General features: G+C 42.1%; 1 protein-coding gene across 1 annotated transcript in view; it reads left to right on the top strand.

Annotated features, from left to right (window-relative positions):
* EXOC5 (exocyst complex component 5) overlaps window positions 1–12,178 on the top strand; it is a 21,237-nt gene extending 9,059 nt beyond the window's left edge. The window contains exons 8-18 of the mRNA XM_072115751.1: window positions 1,103–1,147; window positions 1,226–1,366; window positions 2,632–2,714; window positions 4,520–4,729; window positions 5,406–5,553; window positions 6,579–6,687; window positions 6,842–6,962; window positions 7,045–7,131; window positions 7,226–7,334; window positions 8,134–8,349; window positions 9,813–12,178. Coding sequence (XP_071971852.1) covers window positions 1,103–1,147; window positions 1,226–1,366; window positions 2,632–2,714; window positions 4,520–4,729; window positions 5,406–5,553; window positions 6,579–6,687; window positions 6,842–6,962; window positions 7,045–7,131; window positions 7,226–7,334; window positions 8,134–8,349; window positions 9,813–10,001 — 1,458 coding nt within the window. The 3' untranslated portion in view covers window positions 10,002–12,178. The remainder of the gene's footprint in view (window positions 1–1,102; window positions 1,148–1,225; window positions 1,367–2,631; window positions 2,715–4,519; window positions 4,730–5,405; window positions 5,554–6,578; window positions 6,688–6,841; window positions 6,963–7,044; window positions 7,132–7,225; window positions 7,335–8,133; window positions 8,350–9,812) is intronic.

Below are 12,178 nucleotides of genomic sequence, written 5' to 3'. Positions count from 1 at the left end.
GGACGCAAAGCGATAGCTTAGGCATAAAAAAAAAAAATATCTATAGATAATCTATAGAAATGCCGCTTTGACGCTTCACTTACGTCACTCCGGCAATTCCGCGCCCCGCCGATGTTTAATTATGCGCGCCCCATCTTCACTGTGTTCCTCCTCCTAGATCCTAGATTCTAAATGTGCCACGGGGGCTCTACCTGAGCACCTCTGTACTCTGGCTTCACAGGCTGTTACACTTTTCTCACACTAGCTGCTCCCTAGAAATTCCACCTTCTTCAACCTACTGTAATCTCACTGCAGCAGCACCCAAAAGTGTAACAGCCTGTAAAGCTACAGCACTGAGTGGTTCTGGTAACCACTAGATAATCTATAGAAATGCCGCTTTGACGCTTCACTTACGTCACTCCGGCAATTCCGCGCCCCGCCGATGTTTAATTATGCGCGCCCCATCTTCACTGTGTTCCTCCTCCTAGATCCTAGATTCTAAATGTGCCACGGGGGCTCTACCTGAGCACCTCTGTACTCTGGCTTCACAGGCTGTTACACTTTTCTCACACTAGCTGCTCCCTAGAAATTCCACCTTCTTCAACCTACTGTAATCTCACTGCAGCAGCACCCAAAAGTGTAACAGCCTGTAAAGCTACAGCACTGAGTGGTTCTGGTAACGCCCTGCAGAGCCCTTCTGCCTTATTACCATAATTTTAAAAGTTGATTTTAGAAGGAAGGACGCCATGGATAACAAATATAAGAAGATTATCATGGTCACAGTGCTATGGTAGATTTCCTTGTAAGAACTAAGCATCCTCTTTAGATTGGTTGGGGTCCTAGTGGCTGGACTGATGATAAAGTGATAGCATATCTTATGTAAAAGACTATGAAAATGCTGATTGTATTTGTCTAGCCCAGGTTCTTTGCTTTTAAGGAAGTGAAATTTCGGTAGCTTTTCTGTATTATAAGAATAACTGTCTCTGCATTGCAGAAGTATCACCAAGCTGAATTATGAATGCAGCTCTGGAGCATAGCATTTCCTTTAAAGCATAAATAATTAAGTGTGTTCCTGCTATCTAGAGTCGACCATTCCTGATGTGTCTAATTCTTCTCTCCATAGGGTTATTCCCATTGTGTGGATGTGTATATAAATCAGTGCCAGGAGGTAATGTAGCACGTGTTACAACATGAATGTGTTCATCCATGTCCACAGCAGTACTTATGATGGGCTGCTCTATTTCAGGGGGCTTATATGAGGAACGACATATTTGAGGACTCGGCCCTGTTGTGCCAACGTGTCAACAAGGAAGTCGGGGACATTTTCAGTAATCCAGAAATTATTTTGGCCAAACTTATACAGAACATCTTTGAAATCAAAATTCAGGTATGCCCTGTGTTATAAAGATTAACATGCAGCCATAGATCTAAGCCAACCATATAATTTGCTGACTATTGATATCATGTAGCCCCTTGGTTATTACCATAATAAAAATTTTGCCAATGATGCTGGTTATCAGCTCTGGGGCAAAATGCATTTGTACTGTTGAGTCAATGCCCCTTAAACCTTAGATCAGGGCATATTGGTGGGTGGGTGGATGTCGTGCATTTGCTTGGTGTTCACACTACAGCAGTAAAAAGTCAAAGGAATTTATTTAAACAAGACAGGAAGTTATTTTAAACAAGAACCTGTCTTTATGTTTTACCCCACTAAACTAGCAGCCACCTCACGTATAGTATGAAATGTCTTTTCTAGAACTCCCTCTTTTAATATGACCCGAATAGCTGGTTTCCAGGTGCTATAGAACCAAAGATAGCGGCTTCTGAAGTGTCCCTCCCTCTGCAAACACCAAACTTGACTCGTCTCGCGTGCAAATAGGATGAGAAGGGTCATATTTGCCTGACTTTGGGGGAGATTCTTTTATGGGTATGAGTGAGATTTCACATAGAAGAGGGAATTTAGAAAGCAATGTAATGGCAAACCACAGACAAAGACCTCACTACGAACTGAGGTGTCTGCTCTCTGCTTCAGTGTAAGGGCTGTATCTGACAAATGTGATCACAGACCTGTAGTGATCAGATTTCACGGACCAACCGCGATTCTGGGAAGAGGAATCTGAGTAATATAGTGTTATATGATGCTTGGATTCCCCTTTTTTCCCTGCTATAGTCATGATTGCTGTTTAGAGCTGCTGTTCCACAGTGAAGCAGGGACTCGCATCATATATCACTGCGATCCTCTGCACCATGGTCAGTCCGGGAAATTCGGCCGCTGCAGGTCCAAGATTCATGGACTGAACACTGGCGTCAGCCCTTAGTTACTTTGTTTGTGATGCAACATTCACAGATGATCTCTTAGTTTAAGCCCTATAGTAAATGGGCGATTCCTTCCCTTTAAATTGTCAGTACAGTTCCTTCCATCCTACCTGTGCTGGGGAGTCTGCTCTTTACCTGTTTGATGTCTTCTGCGTAGAGGCCACGTTCCTAGCAGCCTGATACCACATGAGATACGGCCTGTCTTATTTACATGGAGATGAAAAGAAAAGCTCAGCATTCATAATTTTGTTTACATGCGCTGTGACTAATGGGACAGGACACACATAATCTGCTCGCCTAAGATTCTGCCTTTTCTGTCCCCAAATTTAACTCTAGAATTTTGTAAAAGAGCATTTGGAAGAATGCAGAAAATCGGATGCAGAACAATATCTGAAGAATCTCTATGATCTGTACACAAGGTGAAATTGATTTATTTGGAGCAATCTGAAGATTTTTAGGGGAAGGGGGGGGGTTGTTTAGTTAAGTAAAAAGCTGCGGGCAGAAAACACCGGAATTGTTGTCTTGGAAAATATAATTACTTTGAACTTGTTGTGATTATTTGTGTTTCTGGAGGGTATTTTGTAGTTTGCATTTTTTGTTTTCCTGGGAGGGGGAGTCTTGCACTTGGCTCACATATTAACTGCTGCACATGAAGTATGATGACCGTCCAATAGCATATACTGTACAGCAAGGGAGATCTGTCACTAGAATTTTAGCCCCCCAAACCAACAATGCCAGTTGGTAAAGGGTTACAAGTCTGTCCCATATCACCTAAAATTAGCTGCCAGTGAGACATTGTACCTTAAAGGGGTACTGCCATTTCAGTCATTTAATGTTATTGTTTGTTTAATGAAAAGTTGTACAATTTTCCAATATACTTTCTGTACCAAGTCCTCAGTTTTCTAGATTTCTGCTTGCTGTCATTCTATAGAAAGCTTCTATCTTTACTTCCAGTGGACAGAAATCTGTTAGCTGTCTGCTAATATTCAACTATAGATATGTAAAGCTCTATTTACTTATAGGATATATTGTGTCAATTTTACATGTTGTCTTGTGTTACATTTATGTCATGTGACCAGGGTGATGGCCTGTAAGGCCCTTTACCCTTTACATTTGCAAAATGTACCCCATGTATATATCTGATCTTATGAAATCACAGCAGCCTCCATGGAGGATAAAGAGGAGTAGAAGTCCATGGAGGCTGCTGTGAAAAGATGCATACACGGGGTACATTTAGCAAATGTAAAGGCTATAATACCTTAAATAACGTCACCCTGGTCACATGACATGAACTGCTGAGTAGTAATGAGGCATAAGGCATGGGGAGAAGTAGATGGGAGGGGCCTGTCAAGCTGGACATGCCTCCTCTGATTCCACATAGGATAACCTAAAGGTGATTTATGGAGATGTAAGAGAAACAATTTAGCTAAAAGAAGGGTGTAACTTTTCCACATTAGTGAAAATGTGGTGACATGTTCCCTTTTAAGTGGCCATAAACATTACTAACTATTGGCCAAAATCAAAATGTCTATAGTGTTTATGAGGATGTCCCGAATCTCCACTCAGGGAGGATGGAGTGCTTTGGAGCCCAATGAGGACGATGATAATAATCCTTATTTATATAGCGCCATCGTATTCTGTAGCGCTTAACAAATTATAGGGGACATATACAAATATAATGGAGTAATAAGAGTCATATCGAACGATAGGAGTGATTGCTTTTTGTACTATAAGCCTGCAGTCTTGTTATATTTCCCTCTGTGTATTGTCTAACTACAACACAAGCAGAGGGGAGAAAATGAAGAGCGTTACGGACTCCGAGCGGTGACGGTAGAAGAGACTTGGCGAACCGGAGACTTGGGCAGGAAAAGGACCAGCTCTTAGTTTTCGGGCATTCTGCTCAAACATGGGGCAGTAGAAACCATGACCTTGTTTATCAGCCCATAGAAATACATGGGGATGAGGGCTAGTCATCCGAAAACGGCAGCCGTCCAGGAGACCTCAGTTTGGGATCTGTAGCCGTTGAGAGCTTTAGTGCTGCATAGGAGTTGTAGTAGAAGCGTTTGTCCAAGACTCCAGAGAAATGTAATCTTACTCGCCATCCATTTGGGCAATCATGACGTATCATTGAACAGCTCGTGGAAGTCAGATGTGATTGTTAAAAAGAAGCATTTCTTACATTTTGATGTCTATAACTTGTTGGGTGTTTGTTTTTATTTTGCAGAACTACCAATCTTTCCACTAAACTTATGGAATTTAATCTGGGCACGGATAAGCAGACTTTCCTCTCCAAGTTGATCAAATCGATATTTCTGAGCTACCTGGAGAACTATATTGATGTTGAAATTGGGTACTTAAAAAGTCGGAGTTCTGTGATCTTACAGCGATATTATGATTCAAAGAACCATCAGAAGAGACCCATTGGAAGTGGGGGGTGAGTGGCCACATCAAAGTCATCTACATCAATGGTCCCCAACCTTATTGTAACCAAGGACTGGCTGCTATAACTTTTTTTTTTTTTTTTTTTTGGAGCGGGTTCAGTGCCCTCCCCCCATGGTCCCAGTAAAAAAAAAAAAAAGTCTTGTACCCAAATATAATCCATATAGTGGCCCTTTGCCCAACCTCCTCCTTATTATGCCCTCTTTATTGCAACCCCCTCTCATAAGAATGCCCCCTTTTTCTTTGGATTGTCTTTTAAAGAAAGGAGACTAAAGAACTGGGGGCAATATCCTTATCTCTCTAGCCTCTCCCCTTCTGTAACCTTTTTGTTGTGAAAAAAATTCTATAAAATACTCCCCTTTCCCGGCCGTAGCAGCCGCAGGCTTCTCCTCTTTTCCTTCTATGCAATGGCTGTGTGCTGGGCCGAATGATGATGATGATGATGATCAAATCGCACCCGCTGAAACTGCTGCTGCTTCAGGGCAGCGGGGAAAGGCCAGTATCAGGGTTTCTTTCCTTTTTTTAACTTTTAGCCACGGCCCGAAACCAGAAGTTCCATGGACTGGTCTTCGGCCATGGCCCGGTGGGTGGGGACATCTACATGACATGAGAAGTACATTTATAATCTTTTGTACAATGTTATGGATGACCCATTTTGTGCTCAATGACAGAATCCAAGACCTCAAGGAAAGGATTAGACAACGTACTAACTTACCTCTGGGCCCGAGCATAGAAACTCATGGCGAGACATTTTTGGCACAAGAAGTGGTGGTAAACCTCTTACAAGAAACCAAACATGCCTTTGAAAGATGCCATAAGGTAAATTCTGCAGTTCTTGCACCTTTTATACAAAATCTAGTTTAGGAAATTATCAAGTGTGCCTATTTTGAGATGGGGAATCAGCTAATCCACTTATAGGGGTTTTCCCATGAAAGAAAATTCTCCAATTTCGATCTCCTAGTAACTTCAACACAATAAAGATAATTTTTAACCCTTTACATTACAATTTTATTGCTGTTTTAGCTCATATCACTCAATGTGTGGACGGGGACTCTCTAAGACTCAAGGTACAGGGTTTATCTACACTTTATATCTTGAACATTCACTAGTATCTGACACAGATAAAGAGAGATGAGACCGATCAGAGATGAGAGCTGATGAGGTCCATGAGATGGATATAAAACACAATGACGCTCTCAGCTCTGCTACATCTTGGCGATAACACAGACCGAGGCAGCCCTGCTATATGCCTCCCTCCCAAATAAAGATTCTCTTGTCTGAGCTAGTACAGTAAGTCTTTGCACACCGTTGTTTGCTGGCAGGACGTGCCAGAGCTGGTCTTGTGAGACAGGGGAAGGAGAGGCAGGAGACAGAGAGCACTGCAGTATGCAGACAAGAGAAGCTATTCATGAGAAAAATCCGACCATAGTCAGAAGATTCACAGTCAGATCCCGGAGCAACCAAAATTGTAAACCTCAGGACTGATAGAGACGGAACCTATTCTGTACGTAACACCCTCCGACCCCCACCCCTTCCCCCCCGCCCACAATTTCTGTCGCATAAAAGCCAGCGCAGCCGGGCCACTATGCTATCACATGCCGCACAATTCCGAAAACGTTGGAAATCTGACAAAAGTGCGGCCACAGACCCTTAGTAAATAAGCCCCATTGTGTGATCGGGAGTGGAGCCTTTAAATTGCGTTTAAAAACGCTTGATATGTCCCTGTTCCAGCACGGGCTGTACCCAATGAAGTCTCCTGCCGCCACAACTACTAGTGCTGTTTGCTGTGCAATGTGTCTATATGCAAAAATGTAAATCTTTTCTTCTGTCTTTTCTGTTTTCAGCTTTCGGATCCATCTGATCTCCCAAAAAATGCATTTAGAATCTTTTCAATACTCGTCGACTATTTATGCATTGAACACATTGACTATGCCTTAGAAATAGGATTAGCAGGTAAAGGATTTTATACTCTATGATGTGTGAACACTTCTGTCTCCTGGTGGTTTATGTATTCTAAATGTTATATACTCATATGTCCCTATATATTAAGATTAAATAGCAGCCAAGACAACCCCTCTAGTAACATAGTTGCTTTCCCACTTTCCAGCAATTCCTTCTCCTGACTCCCGGAATGCCAACCTATACTTCCTGGATGTCGTACATCAGGCCAACACTATTTTCCATTTGTTTGATAAGCAGTTTAATGATCATCTCATGCCTCTAATAAGGTAGGTTCTTCTGTAGATCGGATCATATAATAAAGTTAACCCTCTGGAATCTCACCGACATCTTTACTTTCTTCTTGTACAGCTCCTCTCCAAAATTGACAGAATGTCTGCAGAAAAAGAAGGACATCATTGAGCAAATGGAAGTAAAGCTGGACACCGGCATCGACAGGTGAGCAGATAGGAGATCTGTGATTGGTCAGCTTCATTGTTGGATGATATGACTTTACGATTTATTAATATCTATTTCTCTGATCCATGTACAGGACACTAAATTGTATGGTCGGTCAGATGAAGCAGATATTGGCAGCCGAGCAAAAGAAAACTGATTTCAAGCCAGAGGATGAAAATAATGTATTAATTCAATACACAAGTGTAAGTTTTTATGTCTGTCTTACTTCATTTTTACTGTGCATGTGTTGCTTATCGCGGAAAAGCATCACTGCTGCCCAACTGGGTGATATTGGTGGGATCCCTAGAAAAATACTTTGTTTAAGGTGCCCAGTGGGCGGTCCTGAGAAGGGTGTTATTCTGTGAGATTGCCTATTCAATATTACTTGTATTCACACTTGTTTTCGGTATTATTTGGTTTAGTAACAAATGGGTTCTCAGCGGGTAATGTGATGTAGTAGTTTATGGACAATGAAGCAGCGGTTCCTCTTCACACACATTTTCCATGCAACAATAGTATTCATAGGCTGAAAGCTCTTGTGTCACCCCTCATCCTCATAGACTGTAAGCCTCTGTGTCACCCCTTCATCCTCAAGGAATGTAAGCTCTTGTGTCACCCCCTTCATCCTCATGGAATGTAAGCTCTTGTGTCACCCCCTTCATCTTCATAGACTGTAAGCTCTTGTGTCACCCCCTCATCCTCATAGACTGTAAGCTCTTGTGCTAACCCCTCATCCTCATAGACTGTAAGCTGTTGTGTCACCCCCTCATCCTCATAGGCTGAAAGCTCTTGTGTCCCCCGTCATCCTCATAGACTGTAAGCTCTTGCGATCAGGGGCCTCACTTAAAGTGTTCCATTACTCTGTAATGTAATATTATATATACATTACTCCCTATGACTTGTAAAGCGCTATGGAATATGATGGCGCTATATAAATAAAGATTATTATTATTAGTTTAACCTTCACTTATACATTTTCCTTTTTTTCTGGCCCTTTAACAGGCTTGTGCCAAAGTTTGCCTTTACATTAGGAAGCATGTTGAGAAGATCCGTAATTCAATGGACGGGAAGAATGTGGACACAGTACTGTTGGAACTTGGGGTGCGCTTTCATCGCCTCATATACGAGCATCTGCAGCAGTTTTCTTACAGCTCGATGGGAGGAATGCTGGCCATCTGTGACGTGGCGGAGTATAGGAAGTGTGCGAAGGAGTTCAAGGTATGTGATATGCCATAAATATTACACCTCTGCTGAGTAATACATGACTGATTTCTCCAGACCTCTGCATTAAAGGTCATTTACCACCATGATGAAGGACTGTATGCAAATAAGCCTGAGGGGCTCCTACTCCATATGTGTTAAAGTAGCCTGGAGCCTGTCAGGCTCATTTGCATACAGTCTTTCATCCTGGTGGTAGATGTCCTTTAACGCACATTTTGGAGAGGTTGTGATTTCATTGCCAGACGACTCTAAACTCTACTTGACAGGTGATGGTCAGCAGGACCCCATAGATATAGTGAGCCTTGAATTCACACTACTGAAGACAAGCAGATATGATTTTTTATTAATCCCGGCTATCCTGGATTACAGGTGTGTCATACATATTTCCCCACCCTCAATTTAATAATTACATGAACACATATTTCAGTGATATTCACAAAGTTCTGTTACCTGCACATGAATGTGTGCTTTTCCCAGGCTGCAAACAGACCATTGTGTCATTGATGTGTGAGCTTCTATCATACACCAATGACAATAGAAGAGAACTGCCCAGGGCTCAAACTTGTGCAGGAATAGGACCTGCAGGGGCTACAGCCATGTGTTGAGCCCATAGAACAGTGATGGCGAACCTTTTAGAGAGCGAGTGCCCAAACGACAACAAAAACCCACTTATTTATTTCAAAGTGCCAACATGGCAATTTAAGCAATAACTTATTGCTTACTGCTTAGTCATGGCTTTCAATCTATTGGCGACCTGAGGACATCATTACAGTAGAAAGAGGAAAAATTTAGATTTTTTTTAGTGTCCCTCCATGGTCCCCTGTACAGGATGAATGCAGGGCCCATGGGAGAAGGTTAAATTATAATCCAGCCCTGTCCACATCTTCTCACTTCTCCTGCAGTCCCAAGGATGGGTTGCTTTAAAATAGTACTGAGTGCACAATGTCCTGTGTGGCCTGGGATTGCAGGAGGAGGCCATGGGTCCTGTATTACAAACTCTATGCTGAGGACCTGGGTGCCCACAGAGAGGCTCTGAGTGCCACCTCTGGCACCCGTGCCATAGGTTCACCACCACTGCCATAGAAAGACAATTGGGTGATATCCATTGAAACAACAGCCTTGTGATTGTATTGTGTACAAATATGAGTATTTAAATTTACTGTGCCATACTAGGTTTAGATTAGGTCCATTTTGCAGTCAGATTTCAAACTAATTTCTGGAGCGTGTTAACATTCAACATACCTAACACTACTTGTTGGTCAATCCACTTCTGGTTCCAATACCTGCCTGTGTATTTAAAGTATATAGGAATTTTTATTGAAGTATTTTCATCATGGTTCCCTTTGCTTGACCTTTGCAGTTTTGGTCAATGGAGTATTTGGTAATAATCTTGTCCTTTTATATACTCCCTGGCCTATTGCAGTTTGCTATTGATAATACTTTATGCTGTCTTGTTGCAGATCCCTCTTGTGCTGCAGCTCTTTGATACCCTGCACTCCCTGTGTAACCTCCTGGTGGTGGCCCCAGATAACTTGAAGCAGGTTTGTTCTGGAGAGCAGCTCGCCAGCCTGGACAAGAATATCCTCCACTCCTTTGTGCAGCTAAGAGCTGACTACAGATCATCTCGCCTCGCACGACACTTTAACTAAACAGCGGACTATGGCACAGACCTTTGTATAAGCCGACGCTGCGTCCGAGCCGGAGAACAGCACAGGATCCGCTCACTGCTACATAGAAGCTTCTTAGTTTTACGACAGTAGTGCGGCCATGTTTTGTTTGCTGCTCTTTCTGCCTCCATCAACCAGAACAATGAGTCTTTGTTGCAGGAAGGGGCAGATGTGTATTCTCTGTGTGTTATTCTTTAACAAAAGGCCAACACTCCACCTCTGTTTCTACCTTCAGAAAGAATTGCCGTTACAGCAGAACTTGTAAGGAAAAGTAGAATGTGGTGAGAAGCTTGTTACTTTGTGCTGGTGATTCTTCTTCCTAGCTGGGCCTGGGATGGCGCTCCACCAGTGTACAGTCCACTATTGACCACCATTCTCCTTATGCTCTTGCAGGATAGGATAAGCTTATAGAGGTCTAACCATCACTTGTATCTCTGTTTAAGCTAAAGCCATCACTGGGGCCCTGGATGACTACTGAGTGCTACCTCTTCTCCGCTGATCACTTGTAGCCACTGGACACTTGGGTGTCCGCCTGATTTCGGGAAGCCCTGTTATCATTGTGCTGACTTGCACTGAGCTTGATGCTTTTTACTTGCCTCATTTCATTTATGACTCTCTTATATTCTTGGAATTGATTTCTCTCTGTAGTTCAGGTCTTATGTAGTCAGTATTCCCAGATGCATTATAAATGTCCAGTATCTTGATGTGTGTGTATACGTCAGGTGATGTATTATATAACATTTCTTGTTTTATTCTAGATACATGGTGATATCACAAGTGGATAAGAGAGCCCCACTGCCCGACATAGAATCCGCTATAATTCTACAGTCAGTTTAGAAATAATGGCATTTTCTATATGAAATATCAAAGGTATTTAAAGGGACATAGATACTGATGACCGATCATCTTAGATCACTTGGGGTTTGAGACCTGGAACCACTCACTGCCACTATGAGCAGCTGACCGGTACCAGACCCCAAGTCATGTAATATTGACAATATAGTACGGATACATCGTCTATTTTTTCATTTTTAATAACTTCATCAAACTTCATACACTGAGTGTATACATAAACATATACTGGCAGACGGAGGCTTCATTTTTTGCCTCTGTCTTCCCAGTATACATCATTTATTGGATGGGAAGAGGCAGCAAGCGGTTTCCTTCTGCTGAATGACAGATGGGAGACAGATGCAGCATATTGCTCCCATCCCCAGCCTATGCTGAGCATATACATCACTCATACTATACTCTTAAATGATATAAAGACACCCTGAACATCATCAGCGGCCAATGACTGGCTGATACCGATGGTCGCTCCTCCACCCAATTTCAGGGAGGAGAGAGAGGAACAGGATGACGGATCTCACTGTATGGGCATACAACATGATATAGGGCCTAGCCTTCCGGTTTAAGACCATGTCCATAAGCTTAAAACAGAAAACCTAAGAATGAATTTAATGCTGTTGAAGTAATTAAAGTTTCCTCACTTTTTTTCTGTTGTTCTTAATGTTCCTGCTCCAATTGTGTAAAGCAGAGACTTGTGATGTTGGGTTCAGACATGGCTGCACATTTACAAAGGGAGAATAACTAACATTATTTTATTGATCTTTGTTTTGTCTATTTTTTTTGTTTGTTTTTGTCTTGATAAATTTTTTAAAGGAAATTCTCTTTACTGATCACTAACCCTAAATTAATATGGGCCATAGACTGAGGTGGTAATGGGGGAGGCTTATGCTCCTAGACTAATGGTTTCCAACCTGTGCTACTCCAGTAACCACAAAGAATAGATGTCAGGGCATGCTGGGGGTTGTAGTCCTGCTACAGTTTGGACAGGGGTCTGATGGGTGCAGGATGTCCTCATATGTCTCCATTGAAGACTGTATCTCACAGAAGTGCTTACAACTTTTTTTATACTTTCTACACTTTCCTTGTCCGGACTTCTATTTTAAAGTTGTATAAATTGTATCTATCGCTGTATGGTTTCTTAATATATATTTGGTTATTATTCTATTGTTTTTGGTGCATGATCTTTTTGTTCTTGTGCAATATCTCTTTATGCCCCCTCTCCCCCACCTGAAAAGACGGCAGCAAAGACATTCAGTATCTGTTGTAGTTTTAACATGTGAAGTTTTCCTCGAATAAACACTTTCCTGTAA

This window comes from Engystomops pustulosus, chromosome 7, assembly GCF_040894005.1.
Source record: "Engystomops pustulosus chromosome 7, aEngPut4.maternal, whole genome shotgun sequence".
In the NCBI taxonomy this organism is placed as follows: domain Eukaryota; kingdom Metazoa; phylum Chordata; class Amphibia; order Anura; family Leptodactylidae; genus Engystomops; species Engystomops pustulosus.
Note: the sequence above shows the minus strand (reverse complement) of the source record. Positions and strands in the feature narration are given on the sequence as shown.